General features: G+C 53.4%; 1 protein-coding gene across 2 annotated transcripts in view; it reads right to left on the bottom strand.

Annotated features, from left to right (window-relative positions):
* Window positions 1-803: 803 nt before the first annotated feature.
* LOC308148640 (kinesin-like protein KIF1C) overlaps window positions 804-19,231 on the bottom strand; it is a 55,270-nt gene continuing 36,842 nt past the window's right edge. The window contains exons 21-28 of one of the 2 annotated variants that reach the window (XM_080522138.1): window positions 12,333-12,513; window positions 12,076-12,148; window positions 9,171-9,269; window positions 5,369-5,530; window positions 2,425-2,721; window positions 1,925-2,014; window positions 1,651-1,855; window positions 804-1,565 (exon numbers count right to left, since the gene is read on the bottom strand). In XM_080522138.1, the coding sequence (XP_080378264.1) occupies window positions 841-1,565; window positions 1,651-1,855; window positions 1,925-2,014; window positions 2,425-2,721; window positions 5,369-5,530; window positions 9,171-9,269; window positions 12,076-12,148; window positions 12,333-12,513 (1,832 nt within the window). In that variant the 3' untranslated portion in view covers window positions 804-840. Of the gene's footprint in view, window positions 1,566-1,650; window positions 2,015-2,424; window positions 2,722-5,368; window positions 5,531-9,170; window positions 9,270-12,075; window positions 12,149-12,332; window positions 12,514-19,231 lie in introns of both variants that reach the window. The other variant, XM_080522137.1, reaches the window with a different exon arrangement.

Below are 19,231 nucleotides of genomic sequence, written 5' to 3'. Positions count from 1 at the left end.
ATTCAGGTCACATCCAAGCATGAGTCAGCAGATCTCTCAGGGTAAAGATTCAAACCCAACCATGAGTCAGCAGTTCTCATATTTTTTTGATTGATTGATGTCTTTATAATAATAAAAGTACATGTTACTTTTATCGCACTTTTAAAGACACTTTACAAATCTGTAAAAAATGTTAGTCATATCCAACTATGAGTCAGCAGTTTTTTGGGTTCAGATTTTTGTGTCGTCTCTAAGCTTCCGTTTGAAGATGTTTGATAAAAGAGCTGCAGATTAATCTTAAAGCCAGTTTCTGTTGCTGGGCAACAGTGGCCGTGTCCACAGGTGGCGCTGTGGGGCAGATGGATGGGGCATTGATTGAGTCCACCTGTGGACACAGAACTTTCCTCACATCTGGAGGACCAGCAGACCCAGAGGTTCCTCACATCAGGAGGACCAAGGAACCCAGAGGTTCCTCACATCTGGAGGACCAGCAGACCCAGAGGTTCCTCACATCAGGAGGACCAAGGAACCCAGAGGTTCCTCACATCTGGAGGACCAAGGAACCCAGAGGTTCCTCACATCAGGAGGACCAAGGAACCCAGAGCTTCCTCACATCTGGAGGACCAGCAGACCCAGAGGTTCCTCACATCTGGAGGACCAGCAGACCCAGAGGTTCCTTCGTTCTGTTTTAACATCAAGACTCATATCAGTAAACTAACAAGATGAGAAGATGATAAACACAAGTCATCATATAACACACACACACACACACACACACACACACACACACACACACACAGAGCATGGCGTCATGACCCCCCCCCCCCCCCCCTCCCCCCCCCTCAGGGCCAGGAGTTGGGCTCAGGTGGGCGTGTCCTTGTTCTTGAGATCCGGTGCACTGAACTGCCGTCTCATCCTGGGCGGGGTCATAAAGCCCCACCCACCTGGCAATGGCGAAGAAGGCCCCACCCCCAGGAGTAAATCGGGGGGGTGGGGTGGCACTCTGGTGCGTGGCAGACTGTGATAGCTGCTGTGAGGCGTGGGCTGGAATGGTGCATTGTGGGTGTTGTAGTATAGATGGTGTGGGAACTGATAGTGCTGCACATCCCACCCCCCCACACCCCCCCCTCCTCTTCCAGGACCGGGGGACAGCCCCCTCTTCTGCCTCGGTCGCCCCTGGTGACTGCTGCCAAGGTTGTCACAGTTGCCGTCCAGGGAGTTACGGCGGTGGCGGCACAGCTGGTTGGGGTTGAAGCTGCCCTGGTTGCCGTGGTTACGCTGTTGGCGGGCGCGGTGAGGGCTCGGAGTACGCATGCGAGGGGGAGGAGCTTGAAAAGGAAGGGGTAGAAGAGCGGGTGGACTCTGCCCCGGAGGGATAGATGGAGGTGAGGGAGAGGCTCCTCCACCTTCTTCCATGAGCCCCCCCCCCTCCCCCAGACCCAGAGCCTGCAGGGCGGCGCTGGCCGGCCCCCACGACAGCCGGTGGGCGGGGTTACTCTTGAACGGGAATTTGAGTTTGCACTCTTGGGGAGGGATGAAGCGTCCGGTCCCAGGCAGATGAACAGGTAAGGTGAGGGGTGCCACACCTGTATGGAGATGCAGGGGGGATGGTCATCACTTTGTGATTGTTTCGTGTGTGTGTGTGTGTGTGTGTGTGTGTGTGTGTGTCACCTCGCAGCTTCTTGCTGATGTTTTGCTGCTGCAGGTTGAGGATGCGCTGCTGTTCCTGCTTCAACCAGCGGAGGCGCCCTCTCCTGAAGGCCGGGTCCTCCTCCATCAAACGCTGGACCCGGCCTTCGGGGGGGTCTGGACTGGATCCGTCTCCGTCCTCGTCTCTGAGAGGATCCTCCACTCTCTCTCCATTTAGATCTTCATCCTGGAAAGAGGGATGGAGTCTGAGGCTGGGCCTGAGATCAAGTGGGCGGAGCTTGAGGTGAAACCGTACCTGCACAGGTATGACGCTCTCCATCTTGATCATTCTGTCCCTCAGAGCTCTGATCTCCTCGTCCTTCATGTTATTCTGCAGCTTCACCTCCTGCAGGAGCAGCACAGATGAGCCCCCTGAGAGGAACAACCCCCCCTGAGTAGATTCCCCCCCGACTGAGTCAAAGCCCCCATCAGGATGGACCCCCCCATCAGGATGGACCCCCCCCCCCATCAGGCTCCAACCCCCCCATCAGGCTCTAACCCCCCATCAGGATGGATCCCCCCCATCAGGCTCTAACCCCCCATCAGGATGGACCCCCCCCATCAGGCTCTAACCCCCCCATCAGGCTCTAACCCCCATCAGGATGGACCCCCCCATCAGGCTCTAACCCCCCATCAGACTGGACCCCCCCCATCAGGATCTAACCCCCCATCAGACTGGACCCCCCCCCCATCAGGCTCTAACCCCCCCAACAGGAATAAAGCCCCTGATATGTGGATCATTGTTGGAATACTCGCCTCCAGAATATCAGTCAATTTGTCGATGTGAGCCTTCAGATCGTATGCTTTGACTTTGCCTCCTCCTCCACCCTCTCCTCCACCTTCTCCTCCTCCGCCCTCTCCTCCTCCGTCCTCAGCCGGGGGGCTCCTCTCGTCCCCGATGCCCACCGTGTCGCAGACGTCCTGAGCCACGGCCCTCCAGCTCTCCCTCTCGCTGGCGTCCTTCTTGGAATACATCCGGCAGAGTTCCTTCATCTTGACGATGGCCAGAGCCTCGATCTCCTGACGGGAGTGACGGAAGTCCCCCAACGCCACCTGCAGGGGGCGACAGAGGGCGGCTCAGAACCCTAACCCCCCCAACGTCACCTGCAGGGGGCGACAGAGGGCGGCTCAGAACCCTAACCCCCCCAACGCCACCTGCAGGGGGCGACAGAGGGCGGCTCAGAACCCTAACCCCCCCAACGCCACCTGCAGGGGGCGACAGAGGGCGGCTCAGAACCCTAACCCCCCCAACGTCACCTGCAGGGGGCGACAGAGGGCGGCTCAGAACCCTAACCCCCCCAACGTCACCTGCAGGGGGCGACAGAGGGCGGCTCAGAACCCTAACCCCCCCAACATCACCTGCAGGGGGCGACAGAGGGCGGCTCAGAACCCCAACCCCCCCAACGTCACCTGCAGGGGGCGGCAGAGGGCGGCTCAGAACCCCAACCCCCCCAACGTCACCTGCAGGGGGCGACAGAGGGCGGCTCAGAACCCTAACCCCCCCAACGTCACCTGCAGGGGGCGACAGAGGGCGGCTCAGAACCCTAACCCCCCCAACGTCACCTGCAGGGGGCGACAGAGGGCGGCTCAGAACCCTAACCCCCCCAACGTCACCTGCAGGGGGCGGCAGAGGGCAGCTCAGAACCCTACCCCAACGTCACCTGCAGGGGGCGACAGAGGGCGGCTCAGAACCCTAACCCCCCCAACGTCACCTGCAGGGGGCGACAGAGGGCGGCTCAGAACCCTAACCCCCCCAACGTCCCCTGCAGGGGGCGACAGAGGGCGGCTCAGAACCCTAACCCCCCCAACGTCACCTGCAGGGGGCGGCAGAGGGCGGCTCAGAACCCTAACCCCCCCAACGTCACCTGCAGGGGGCGACAGAGGGCGGCTCAGAACCCTAACCCCCCCAACGTCACCTGCAGGGGGCGACAGAGGGCGGCTCAGAACCCTAACCCTAACCCAACGTGTGGAAACGTATGGATTCGTGTTGAGACGAGTTGAAAAGAAGACGAGTTGAAAAGGAGACATGTTGAAAAGGAGACGAGTTGAAAAGGAGACGAGTTGAAAAGGAGACGAGTTGAAAAGGAGACGAGTTGAAAAGGAGACAAGTTGAAAAGGAGACAAGTTGAAAAGGAGACGAGTTGAAAAAGGAGACGAGTTGAAAAGGAGACGAGTTGAAAAAGGAGACGAGTTGAAAAGGAGACGAGTTGAAAAAGGAGACGAGTTGAAAAGGAGACGAGTTGAAAAGGAGACAAGTTGAAAAGGAGACGAGTTGAAAAGGAGACAAGTTGAAAAGGAGACAAGTTGAAAAGGAGACGAGTTGAAAAAGGAGACGAGTTGAAAAGGAGACGAGTTGAAAAAGGAGACGAGTTGAAAAGGAGACGAGTTGAAAAGGAGACCAGTTGAAAAGGAGATGAGTTGAAAAGGAAACCAGTTGAAAAGGAGATGAGTTGAAAAGGAGACAAGTTGAAAAGGAGACAAGTTGAAAAGGAGACGAGTTGAAAAAGGAGACGAGTTGAAAAGGAGACGAGTTGAAAAGGAGACCAGTTGAAAAGGAGACGAGTTGAAAAGGAGACAAGTTGACAAGGAGACATGTTGACAAGGAGACGAGTTGAAAAGGAGACAAGTTGAAAAGGAGACCAGTTGAAAAGGAGATGAGTTGAAAAGGAGACAAGTTGAAAAGGAGACAAGTTGAAAAGGAGACGAGTTGAAAAAGGAGACGAGTTGAAAAGGAGACAAGTTGAAAAGGAGATGAGTTGAAAAGGAGACGAGTTTAAAAGGAGACGAGTTGAAAAAGGAGACGAGTTGAAAAAGGAGACAAGTTGACAAGGAGACGAGTTGACAAGGAGACGAGTTGACAAGGAGACGAGTTGACAAGGAGACATGTTGACAAGGAGACAAGTTGACAAGGAGACGAGTTGACAAGGAGACGAGTTGACAAGGAGACGAGTTGACAAGGAGACATGTTGACAAGGAGACGAGTTGACAAGGAGACGAGTTGACAAGGAGACGAGTTGACAAGGAGACATGTTGACAAGGAGACGAGTTGACAAGGAGACGAGTTGACAAGGAGACATGTTGACAAGGAGACGAGTTGACAAGGAGACATGTTGACAAGGAGACGAGTTGACAAGGAGACATGTTGACAAGGAGACGAGTTGACAAGGAGACATGTTGACAAGGAGACGAGTTGACAAGGAGACGAGTTGACAAGGAGATGAGTTGACAAGGAGACATGTTGACAAGGAGACGAGTTGACAAGGAGACATGTTGACAAGGAGACAAGTTGACAAGGAGACGAGTTGACAAGGAGACGAGTTGACAAGGAGGCATGTTGACAAGGAGACAAGTTGACAAGGAGACGAGTTGACAAGGAGACATGTTGACAAGGAGACGAGTTGACAAGGAGACATGTTGACAAGGAGACAAGTTGACAAGGAGACGAGTTGACAAGGAGACGAGTTGACAAGGAGACATGTTGACAAGGAGACAAGTTGACAAGGAGACGAGTTGACAAGGAGACATGTTGACAAGGAGACGAGTTGACAAGGAGACATGTTGACAAGGAGACGAGTTGACAAGGAGACAAGTTGTGTCTACTATTGTAACAATGTGTATCAAGCCATGTTCCAGCAGATCTCCTTGACAGCCTGAAGGTGGGGTTAGGGTGGGGTTAGGTGTAGACGGTTGTAGCTGACACCTCGTAGCAGATCTCCTTGACGGCCTGCAGGCGGAGGTCCTGCACCGTCACCCGTTGGGGGTCCTTGCTGATCCTCCTCCTCTGGGGGATCTGATAGACTCTCTGAGGCTCACGTCTCTTCCCACTGCTGGGGAGGCCACAGCGCTTCACGATGCTCTGCACCTGCAGGAGGCAGGGTGGGGGTGAGACTGGGGTGAGACTGGGGTGAGACTGGGGTGAGACTGGAGGTGGGACTGGGGTGAGACTGGGGGTGAGAATGGAGGTGGGACTGGGGTGAGACTGGAGCTGGGACTGGAGCTGGGACTAGGGTGAGACTGGAGGTGGGACTGGGGTGAGACTGGGGGTGAGACTGGGGTGAGACTGGGGTGAGACTGGGGTGAGACTGGAGGTGGGACTGGAGGTGGGACTGGGGTGAGACTGGAGGTGAGACTGGGGGTGAGACTGGAGGTGGGACTGGGGTGAGACTGGGGGTGAGACTGGAGGTGGGACTGGGGTAAGACTGGAGGTGGGACTGGGGTGAGACTGGAGCTGGGACTGGAGCTGGGACTAGGGTGAGACTGGAGGTGGGACTTGGGTGAGACTGGGGTGAGACTGGAGGTGGGACTGGGGTGAGACTGGGGTGAGACTGGAGGTGAGACTGGAGGTGGGACTGGGGTGAGACTGGAGGTGGGACTGGGGTGAGACTGGGGTGAGACTGGAGGTGGGACTGGGGTGAGACTGGGGTGAGACTGGGGTGAGACTGCAGGTGGGACTGGGGTGAGACTGGGGTGAGACTGGGGTGAGACTGGAGGTGGGACTGGGGTGAGACTGGGGTGAGACTGGAGGTGGGACTGGGGTGAGACTGGAGGTGGGACTGGGGTGAGACTGGGGTGAGACTGGAGGTGGGACTGGGGTGAGACTGGAGGTGGGACTGGGGTGAGACTGGAGGTGAGACTGGGGTGAGACTGGGGTGAGACTGGAGGTGGGACTGGGGTGAGACTGGGGGTGACACTGGAGGTGGGACTGGGGTGAGACTGGAGGTGGGACTGGGGTGAGACTGGGGGTGACACTGGAGGTGGGACTGGGGTGAGACTGGAGGTGGGACTGGAGGTGGGACTGGAGGTGGGACTGGGGTGAGACTGCAGGTGGGACTGGGGTGAGACTGGAGGTGAGACTGGGGTGAGACTGCAGGTGGGACTGGAGGTGGGACTGGAGGTGGGACTGGAGGTGAGACTGCAGGTGGGACTGGAGGTGGGACTGGAGGTGGGACTGGGGTGAGACTGCAGGTGGGACTGGGGTGAGACTGGAGGTGAGACTGGGGTGAGACTGCAGGTGGGACTGGGGTGAGACTGGAGGTGGGACTGGAGGTGGGACTTAGGTGAGACTGGGGTGAGACTGGAGGTGGGACTGGGGTGAGACTGGGGTGAGACTGGAGGTGGGACTGGAGTGAGACTGGGGTGAGACTGGAGGTGGGACTGGAGGTGGGACTGGGGTGGGACTGGGGTGAGACTGGAGGTGGGACTGGGGTGAGACTGGAGGTGGGACTGGGGGTGGGACTGGGGGTGAGACTGGAGGTGGGACTGGGGTGAGACTGGAGGTGAGACTGGAGGTGGGACTGGAGGTGGGACTGGGGTGAGACTGGGGTGAGACTGGAGGTGGGACTGGAGTGAGACTGGAGGTGGGACTGGAGGTGGGACTGGGGTGAGACTGGAGGTGGGACTGGGGTGGGACTGGGGTGAGACTGGAGGTGAGACTGGAGGTGGGACTGGAGGTGGGACTGGAGGTGGGACTGGAGTGAGACTGGAGGTGGGACTGGAGGTGGGACTGGAGGTGGGACTGGGGTGAGACTGGAGGTGGGACTGGAGGTGAGATTGGAGGTGGGACTGGAGGTGGGACTGGGGTGAGACTGGAGGTGGGACTGGGGGTGGGACTGGGGTGGGACTGGGGTGAGACTGGAGGTGGGACTGGAGGTGGGACTGGAGGTGGGACTGGAGTGAGACTGGAGGTGGGACTGGAGGTGGGACTGGAGGTGGGACTGGGGTGAGACTGGAGGTGGGACTGGAGGTGAGATTGGAGGTGGGACTGGAGGTGGGACTGGGGTGAGACTGGGGTGAGACTGGAGGTGGGACTTGGGTGAGACTGGGGTGAGACTGGGGTGAGACTGGAGGTGGGACTGGGGTGAGACTGGAGTGAGACTGCAGGTGGGACTGGGGTGAGACTGGGGTGAGACTGGAGGTGGGACTGGGGTGAGACTGGGGTGAGACTGGGGTGAGACTGCAGGTGGGACTGGGGTGAGACTGGGGTGAGACTGGAGGTGAGACTGGAGGTGGGACTGGGGTGAGACTGGAGGTGGGACTGGGGTGAGACTGGGGTGAGACTGGAGGTGGGACTTGGGTGAGACTGGGGTGAGACTGGAGGTGGGACTGGGGTGAGACTGGGGTGAGACTGGGGTGAGACTGCAGGTGGGACTGGGGTGAGACTGGGGTGAGACTGGGGTGAGACTGGAGGTGGGACTGGGGTGAGACTGGAGGTGGGACTGGGGTGAGACTGGAGGTGGGACTGGGGTGAGACTGGGGTGAGACTGGAGGTGGGACTTGGGTGAGACTGGGGTGAGACTGGAGGTGGGACTGGGGTGAGACTGGGGTGAGACTGGGGTGAGACTGCAGGTGGGACTGGGGTGAGACTGGGGTGAGACTGGGGTGAGACTGGAGGTGGGACTGGGGTGAGACTGGGGTGAGACTGGAGGTGGGACTGGGGTGAGACTGGGGTGAGACTGGGGTGAGACTGGAGGTGGGACTGGAGGTGGGACTGGGGTGAGACTGGGGTGAGACTGGAGGTGGGACTGGGGTGAGACTGGAGGTGGGACTGGAGTGAGACTGGGGTGAGACTGGAGGTGGGACTGGGGTGAGACTGGAGGTGGGACTGGAGTGAGACTGGAGGTGAGACTGGGGTGAGACTGGGGTGAGACTGGAGGTGGGACTGGGGTGAGACTGGGGTGAGACTGGAGGTGGGACTGGGGTGAGATTGGAGGTGGGACTGGGGTGAGACTGGAGGTGAGACTGGGGTGAGACTGGAGGTGGGACTGGGGTGAGACTGGGGTGAGACTGGAGGTGGGACTGGGGTGAGACTGGAGGTGGGACTGGGGTGAGACTGGAGGTGAGACTGGGGTGAGACTGGGGTGAGACTGGAGGTGGGACTGGGGTGAGACTGGAGGTGGGACTGGGGTGAGACTGGGGTGAGACTGGGGTGAGACTGGAGGTGGGACTGGGGTGAGACTGGAGGTGGGACTGGGGTGAGATTGGAGGTGGGACTGGGGTGAGACTGGAGGTGAGACTGGGGTGAGACTGGAGGTGGGACTGGGGTGAGACTGGGGTGAGACTGGAGGTGGGACTGGGGTGAGACTGGAGGTGGGACTGGGGTGAGACTGGAGGTGAGACTGGGGTGAGACTGGGGTGAGACTGGAGGTGGGACTGGGGTGAGACTGGAGGTGGGACTGGGGTGAGACTGGAGGTGGGACTGGAGGTGGGACTGGAGGTGGGACTGGAGGTGTGACTGGGGTGAGACTGGAGGTGGGACTGGGGTGAGACTGGGGTGAGACTGGAGGTGGAACTGGGGTGAGACTGGAGGTGGAACTGGGGTGAGACTGGAAGTGGGACTGGGGTGAGACTGGAGGTGGGACTGGAGTGAGACTGGGGTGAGACTGGAGGTGGGACTGGGGTGAGACTGGAGGTGAGACTGGGGTGAGACTGGAGTGAGACTGGGGGTGAGACTGGAGGTGAGACGGGTGAGACTGGAGTGAGACTGGGGTGAGACGTGTTTTCACCTTGTTTGCAGGAAGTTTCTCTCTCAGGGAGGAAATGAGTCTCCAGCTCTCCTCACAGGACCGTTTGTCTGAGTCGTCTCCACTGTCACTGTCTGCATACTGAACACACACCACTGTCTGAGAACACTGCATACTGAACACACACCACTGTCTGAGAACACTGCATACTGAACACACACCACTGTCTGAGAACACTGCATACTGAACATACACCACTGTCTGAGAACACTGCATACTGAACACACACCACTGTCTGAGAACACTGCATACTGAACACACACCACTGTCTGAGAACATTGCATACTGAACACACACCACTGTCTGAGAACATTGCATACTGAACACACACCCCTGTCTGAGAACACTGCATACTGAACACACAACACTGTCTGAGAACATTGCATACTGAACACACACCACTGTCTGAGAACATTGCATACTGAACACACACCACTGTCTGAGAACACTGCATACTGAACACACACCACTGTCTGAGAACATTGCATACTGAACACACACCACTGTCTGAGAACATTGCATACTGAACACACACCACTGTCTGCATACTGAACACACACCACTGTCTGAGAACATTGCATACTGAACACACACCACTGTCTGAGAATATTGCATACTGAACACACACCACTGTCTGAGAACATTGCATACTGAACACACACCACTGTCTGCATACTGAACACACACCACTGTCTGAGAACATTGCATACTGAACACACACCACTGTCTGCATACTGAACACACACCACTGTCTGAGAACATTGCATACTGAACACACACCACTGTCTGCATACTGAACACACACCACTGTCTGAGAACATTGCATACTGAACACACACCACTGTCTGCATACTGAACACACACCACTGTCTGACAACATTGCATACTGAACACACACCACTGTCTGCATACTGAACACACACCACTGTCTGACAACATTGCATACTGAACACACACCACTGTCTGAGAACATTGCATACTGAATACACACCACTGTCTGAGAACATTGCATACTGAACACACACCACTGTCTGAGAACATTGCATACTGAACACACACCACTGTCAGCATACTGAACACACACCACTGTCTGAGAACATTGCATACTGAACACACACCACTGTCTGAAAACATTGCATACTGAACACACACCACTGTCTGCATACTGAACACACAACACTGTCTGCATACTGAACACACACCACTGTCTGCATACTGAACACACACGACTGTCTGCATACTGAACACACACCACTGTCTGAGAACATTGCATACTGAACACACACCACTGTCTGAGAACATTGCATACTGAACACACACCACTGTCAGCATACTGAACACACACCACTGTCTGCATGCTGAACATACAACACTGTCTGCACACTGAACACACACCACTGTCTGAGAGCACTGCATACTGAACACACACCACTGTCTGCATGCTGAACACACACCACTGTCTGCATACTGGACACACACCACTGTCTGCATACTGAACACACACCACTGTCTGCATACTGAACACACGCCACTGTCTGCATATTGAACACACACCACTGTCTGAGACCACTGCATACTGAACACACACCACTGTCTGCATACTGAACACACATCATTGTCTGAGAGCACTGCATACTGAACACACACCACTGTCTGCAGACTGAACACACACCACTGTCTGAGAACACTGCAGACTGAACACACACCACTGTCTGCATACTGTACACACACCACTGTCTGCATACTGAACACACACCACTGTCTGAGAGCACTGCATACTGAACACACACCACTGTCTGAGAGCACTGCATACTGAACACACACCACTGTCTGCATACTGAACACACACCAATGTCTGAGAGCACTGCAGACTGAACACACACCACTGTCTGCATACTGAACACACAACACTGTCTGCATACTGAACACACACGACTGTCTGCATACTGAACACACACCACTGTCTGAGAACATTGCATACTGAACACACACCATTGTCTGAGAACATTGCATACTGAACACACACCACTGTCAGCATACTGAACACACACCACTGTCTGAGAACATTGCATACTGAACACACACCCCTGTCTGCATACTGAACACACAACACTGTCTGCATACTGAACACACACCACTGTCTGCATACTGAACACACACCACTGTCTGCATACTGAACACACACCACTTTCTGAGAACAATGCATACTGAACACACACCACTGTCTGCATACTGAACACACACCACTGCCTGCATGTTGAACACACAACACTGTCTGCATACTGAACACACACCACTGTCTGAGAGCACTGCATACTGAACACACACCACTGTCTGCATACTGAACACACACCACTGTCTGCATACTGAACACACACCACTGTCTGCATACTGAACACACACCACTGTCTGAGAGCACTGCATACTGAACACACACCACTGTCTGAGAGCACTGCATACTGAACACACACCACTGTCTGCATACTGGACACACACCACTGTCTGCATACTGAACACACACCACTGTCTGCATACTGAACACACGCCACTGTCTGCATATTGAACACACACCACTGTCTGAGACCACTGCATACTGAACACACACCACTGTCTGCAGACTGAACACACACCACTGTCTGAGAGCACTGCAGACTGAACACACACCATTGTCTGCATACTGTACACACACCACTGTCTGCATACTGAACACACACCACTGTCTGAGAGCACTGCATACTGAACACACACCACTGTCTGAGAACATTGCATACTGAACACACACCACTGCCTGCATACTGAACACACACCACTGTCTGCATACTGAACACACACCACTGTCTGAGAGCACTGGACAGAGTCAGTAGTGGAAGAACAGAATGAGGATCACCAGTCGGTGCTGCTCCAGCAGCAGGTCGGCCTCCTCCTTCTCCCTCCGGTACTGGTTCTCCATGTCCTGCAGCCTGAACCACAGGAATAGATCAACCTCCACCCTGTTAACCTCCACCCTAAACCTAACCCAACCCTCCATCCTGTATCTAACAGGAAGCTCCTTCCCTCCACCCTGTGGCCCTCCACCCTGCAGATAACCCTAACCCAACCCTCCATCCTGCAGCTCACAGGATGATGCAACCCTCCACCCTGTACCTTCTCTCCATCTCCAGCTTGATGTCGATGCCTTGTTTCTCCAGCAGCTCCCTCTGAGCATAGTTCCAATCCTCTGGCTCCCCCTGCTGGTCTGCAGTGGCAGTGCGCTCCCTCTCCAGCCTCGCCTGCTCCGGGTGGTTAAAGCGAAACACGTGGTTCTTTCCCATCACAATGCGGTGACCTGGTGCGACAAGGGTTATGGTCAAACGATGACACGACGACCTGGTGCGACAAGGGTTATGGTCAAACGATGACACGACGACCTGGTGCGACAAGGGTTATGGTCAAACGATGACACGAGGACCTGGTGCGACAAGGGTTATGGTCAAACGATGACACGACGTCCTGGTGTGACAAGGGTTATGGTCAAACGATGACACGACGACCTGGTGCGACAAGGGTTATGGTCAAACGATGACACGACGTCCTGGTGCGACAAGGGTTATGGTCAAACGATGACACGACGTCCTGGTGCGACAAGGGTTATGGTCAAACGATGACACGACGTCCTGGTGCGACAAGGGTTATGGTCAAACGATGACACGACGACCTGGTGCGACAAGGGTTATGGTCAAACGATGACACGACGTCCTGGTGCGACAAGGGTTATGGTCAAACGATGACACGATGACCTGGAAGGACGAGGGTTACTGTAAGACAACGACCTGGAAAGACCTGGAAAGACCAGGGTTAGACTTAGATGACGACCGAGAGCAATGTCAGGGTTACACGATGACACAACCTAGAAGGACGAGGGTTAGACAATGACATGACGGCCTGGAGACACAAGATTTAGGGTTAGACAGCGAACTGGACAGATGAGGGTTAGGGGTAGAGGAGAACCTAGAGACACGAGGGATAGACGATACGACAACCCGGAGACACGAGAGTTAGGGTTAGACAGCGAACTGGACAGATGAGGGTTAGGGGTAGAGGAGAACCTAGAGACACGAGGGATAGACGATACGACAACCCGGAGACACGAGAGTTAGGGGTAGACGACAACACGACAACCTGGAGACACAAGGGATAGGGTTAAACATCGACTTGGAGATACCATACACCTGACCTTTTGACCAACCGACCTTAACCCCTAAACCCGACCAACCTTCAGACCAACCGACCAACCGACCGTTGGCCCTTACGACCGTTTCATGGACTGAGCGACCAACCTTACAACTGCTGGACCTTACGATCGTTGGACCTTGTGACTGTTGGACCAACCTTTGGACCGACTGACAATACATCCGTCTGATGTTACGACAGACCTTACGACCCTCAGACCTTACAACTGACCGAACCTTACGACCTTACAACCCTTGGCACTTACGACTGAGCAACTTCGTGAACGACCGACTTTACGATCATCGAACCTTACAACTAGCCAACCTTCAAACCTTATGATTGACTTTACACCCAACCTACAACCAACCTTACACCCAACCTACAACTGAGCTTACACCCAACCTACAACCAACCTTACACCCAACCTACAACCAACCTTACACCCAACCTACAACTGAGCTTACACCTAACCCACAACCAACCTTACACCCAACCTACAACTGAGCTTACACCCAACCTACAACCAACCTTACACCCAACCTACAACCAACCTTACACCCAACCTGCGACTGACTTTACACCCAACCTACGACCAACCTTACACCCAACCTACAACCAACCTTACACCCAACCTACAACCAACCTTACACCCAACCTACAACCAACCTTACACCCAACCTGCAACTGACTTTACACCCAACCTACAACCAACCTTACACCCAACCTACAACTGAGCTTACACCTAACCTACAACCAACCTTACACCCAACCTACAACCAACTTTACACCCAACCTACAACCAACCTTACACCCAACCTGCGACTGACTTTACACCCAACCTACGACCAACCTTACACCCAACCTACAACCAACCTTACACCCAACCTACAACTGAGCTTACACCTAACCTACAACCAACCTTACACCCAACCTACAACTGAGCTTACACCTAACCTACAACCAACCTTACACCCAACCTACAACCAACCTTACACCCAACCTACAACCAACCTTACACCCAACCTACAACTGAGCTTACACCTAACCTACAACCAACCTCACACCCAACCTACAACCAACCTTACACCCAACTTACAACCAACCTTACACCCAACCTGCGACTGACTTTACACCCAACCTACGACCAACCTTACACCCAACCTACAACCAACCTACGACCAACCTTACACCCAACCTACAACCGACTTTACACCCAACCTATAACCAACCTCACACCCAACCTACAACCAACCTCACACCCAACCTACAACCAACCTTACACCCAACCTATAACCAACCTTACACCCAACCTACAACCAACGTTACACCCAACCTACAACCAACCTTACACCCAACCTGCGACTGACTTTACACCCAACCTACGACCAACCTTACACCCAACCTACAACCAACCTTACACCCAACCTGCGACTGACTTTACACCCAACCTACGACCAACCTTACACCCAACCTACAACCAACCTTACACCCAACCTACAACTGAGCTTACACCTAACCTACAACCAACCTTACACCCAACCTACAACTGAGCTTACACCTAACCTACAACCAACCTTACACCCAACCTACAACCAACCTTACACCCAACCTACAACCAACCTTACACCCAACCTACAACTGAGCTTACACCTAACCTACAACCAACCTTACACCCAACCTTCAACCAACCTTACACCCAACCTACAACCAACCTTACACCCAACCTGCGACTGACTTTACACCCAACCTACGACCAACCTTACACCCAACCTACAACCGACTCTACACCCAACCTACAACCAACCTCACACCCAACCTACAACCAACCTTACACCCAACTTACAACCAACCTTACACCCAACCTGCGACTGACTTTACACCCAACCTACGACCAACCTTACACCCAACCTACAACCAACCTACGACCAACCTTACACCCAACCTACAACCGACTTTACACCCAACCTATAACCAACCTCACACCCAACCTACAACCAACCTCACACCCAACCTACAACCAACCTTACACCCAACCTATAACCAACCTTACACCCAACCTACAACCAACGTTACACCCAACCTACAACCAACCTTACACCCAACCTGCGACTGACTTTACACCCAACCTACGACCAACCTTACACCCAACCTACAACCAACCTCACACCCAACCTACGACCAACCTTACACCCAACCTACAACCGACTTTACACCCAACCTATAACCGACTTTACACCCAACCTATAACCAACCTTACACCCAACCTACAACCGACTTTACACCCAACCTATGACCAACCTTACACCCAACCTATAACCAACCTTACACACAACCTATAACCAACCTTACACCCAACCTACAACCAACCTCACACCCAACCTACAACCGACTTTACACCCAACCTATGACCAACCTTACACCCAACCTATAACCAACCTCACACCCAACCTATAACCAACCTTACACCCAACCTATAACCAACCTCACACCCAACCTATAACCAACCTTACACCCAACCTACAACCGACTTTACACCCAACCTATGACCAACCTTACACCCAACCTATAACCAACCTCACACCCAACCTATAACCAACCTTACACCCAACCTACAACCAACCTCACACCCAACCTACAACCAACCTTACACCCAACCTACAACCGACTTTACACCCAACCTATGACCAACCTTACACCCAACCTTACACCCAACCTATAACCAACCTCACACCCAACCTACAACCAACCTTACACCCAACCTATAACCAACCTCACACCCAACCTACGACCAACCTTACACCCAATCTACGACCAACCTTACACCCAACCTACAACCAACCTTACACCCAACCTACAACCAACCTTACACCAAACCTACAACCAACCTTACACCCAACCTTACACCCAACCTATAACCAACCTTACACCCAACCTACAACCAACCTTACACCAAACCTACAACCAACCTTACACCCAACCTTACACCCAACCTATAACCAACCTTACACCCAACCTATAACCAACCTTACACCCAACCTACAACCAACCTTACACCCAACCTACGACCAACCTTACACCCAACCTACAACCGACTTTACACCCAACCTATAACCGACTTTACACCCAACCTACGACCAACCTTACACCCAACCTACGACCAACCTTACACCCAACCTACAACCGACTTTACACCCAACCTATAACCGACTTTACACCCAACCTACGACCAACCTTACACCCAACCTACAACCAACCTCACACCCAACCTACGACCAACCTTACACCCAACCTATAACCAACCTTACACCCAACCTATAACCGACTTTACACCCAACCTATAACCAACCTTACACCCAACCTACAACCAACCTTACACCCAACCTACGACCAACCTTACACCCAACCTACAACCGACTTTACACCCAACCTATAACCGACTTTACACCCAACCTACGACCAACCTTACACCCAATCTACAACCAACCTTACACCCAACCTCACACCCAACCTACAACCAACCTTACACCAAACCTACAACCAACCTTACACCCAACCTATAACCAACCTTACACCCAACCTATAACCAACCTTACACCCAACCTACAACCAACCTTACACCCAACCTACAACCAACCTCACACCCAACCTATAACCAACCTTACACCCAACCTATAACCAACCTTACACCCAACCTACAACCAACCTTACACCCAACCTACGACCAACCTTACACCCAACCTACAACCGACTTTACACCCAACCTATGACCAACTTTACACCCAACCTACGACCAACCTTACACCCAACCTACAACCAACCTTACACCCAACCTACAACCAACCTTACACCAAACCTACAACCAACCTCACACCCAACCTATAACCAACCTTACACCCAACCTATAACCGACTTTACACCCAACCTATAACCAACCTTACACCCAACCTACAACCAACCTTACACCCAACCTACGACCAACCTTACACCCAACCTACAACCGACTTTACACCCAACCTATAACCGACTTTACACCCAACCTACGACCAACCTTACACCCAACCTACAACCAACCTTACACCCAACCTACAACCAACCTTACACCCAACCTACGACCAACCTTACACCCAACCTACAACCGACTTTACACCCAACCTATAACCGACTTTACACCCAACCTACGACCAACCTTACACCCAACCTACAACCAACCTCACACCCAACCTACGACCAACCTTACACCCAACCTATAACCAACCTTACACCCAACCTATAACCGACTTTACACCCAACCTATAACCAACCTTACACCCAACCTACAACCAACCTTACACCCAACCTACGACCAACCTTACACCCAACCTACAACCGACTTTACACCCAACCTATAACCGACTTTACACCAACCTACGACCAACCTTACACCCAATCTACAACCAACCTTACACCCAACCTCACACCCAACCTACAACCAACCTTACACCAAACCTACAACCAACCTTACACCCAACCTATAACCAACCTTACACCCAACCTATAACCAACCTTACACCCAACCTACAACCAACCTTACACCCAACCTACAACCAACCTCACACCCAACCTATAACCAACCTTACACCCAACCTATAACCAACCTTACACCCAACCTACAACCAACCTTACACCCAACCTACGACCAACCTTACACCCAACCTACAACCGACTTTACACCCAACCTATGACCAACTTTACACCCAACCTACGACCAACCTTACACCCAACCTACAACCAACCTTACACCCAACCTACAACCAACCTTACACCAAACCTACAACCAACCTCACACCCAACCTATAACCAACCTTACACCCAACCTATAACCGACTTTACACCCAACCTATAGCCAACCTTACACCCAACCTACAACCAACCTTACACCCAACCTACGACCAACCTTACACCCAACCTACAACCGACTTTACACCCAACCTATAACCGACTTTACACCCAACCTACAACCAACCTTACACCCAACCTACAACCAACCTTACACCCAACCTACAACCGACTTTACACCCAACCTACAACCGACTTTACACCCAACCTACAACCAACCTCACACCCAACCTATAACCAACCTTACACCCAACCTACAACCAACCTTACACCCAACCTACAACCGACTTTACACCCAACCTACAACCGACTTTACACCCAACCTACGACCAACCTTACACCCAACCTACAACCGACTTTACACCCAACCTATAACCAACCTTACACCCAACCTACAACCAACCTTACACCAAACCTACAACCAACCTTACACCCAACCTATAACCAACCTTACACCCAACCTATAACCAACCTTACACCCAACCTACGACCGACTTTACACCCAACCTATAACCAACCTCACACCCAACCTATAACCAACCTTACACCCAACCTACGACCGACCTTACGCCCAACCTACAACCGACTTTACACCCAACCTACAACCGACTTTACACCCAACCTACAACCAACCTTACACCCAACCTACGACCGACCTTACACCCAACCTATAACCAACCTCACACCCAACCTACGACCGACTTTACACCCAACCTATAACCAACCTCACACCCAACCTACGACCGACCTTACACCCAACCTATAACCAACCTTACACCCAACCTACGACCGACCTTACACCCAACCTATAACCAACCTCACACCCAACCTACGACCGACCTTACGCCCAACCTACAACCGACTTTACACCCAACCTACGACCAACCTTACACCCAACCTACGACGGACCTTATGCCCAACCTACAACCAACCTTACACCCAACCTATAACCAACCTCA

Source organism: Blennius ocellaris, assembly GCF_963422515.1.
Source record: "Blennius ocellaris genome assembly, contig: SCAFFOLD_58, whole genome shotgun sequence".
Classification (NCBI taxonomy): Eukaryota; Metazoa; Chordata; class Actinopteri; order Blenniiformes; family Blenniidae; genus Blennius; species Blennius ocellaris.
This window is presented reverse-complemented; position numbering and strand designations above follow the sequence as displayed.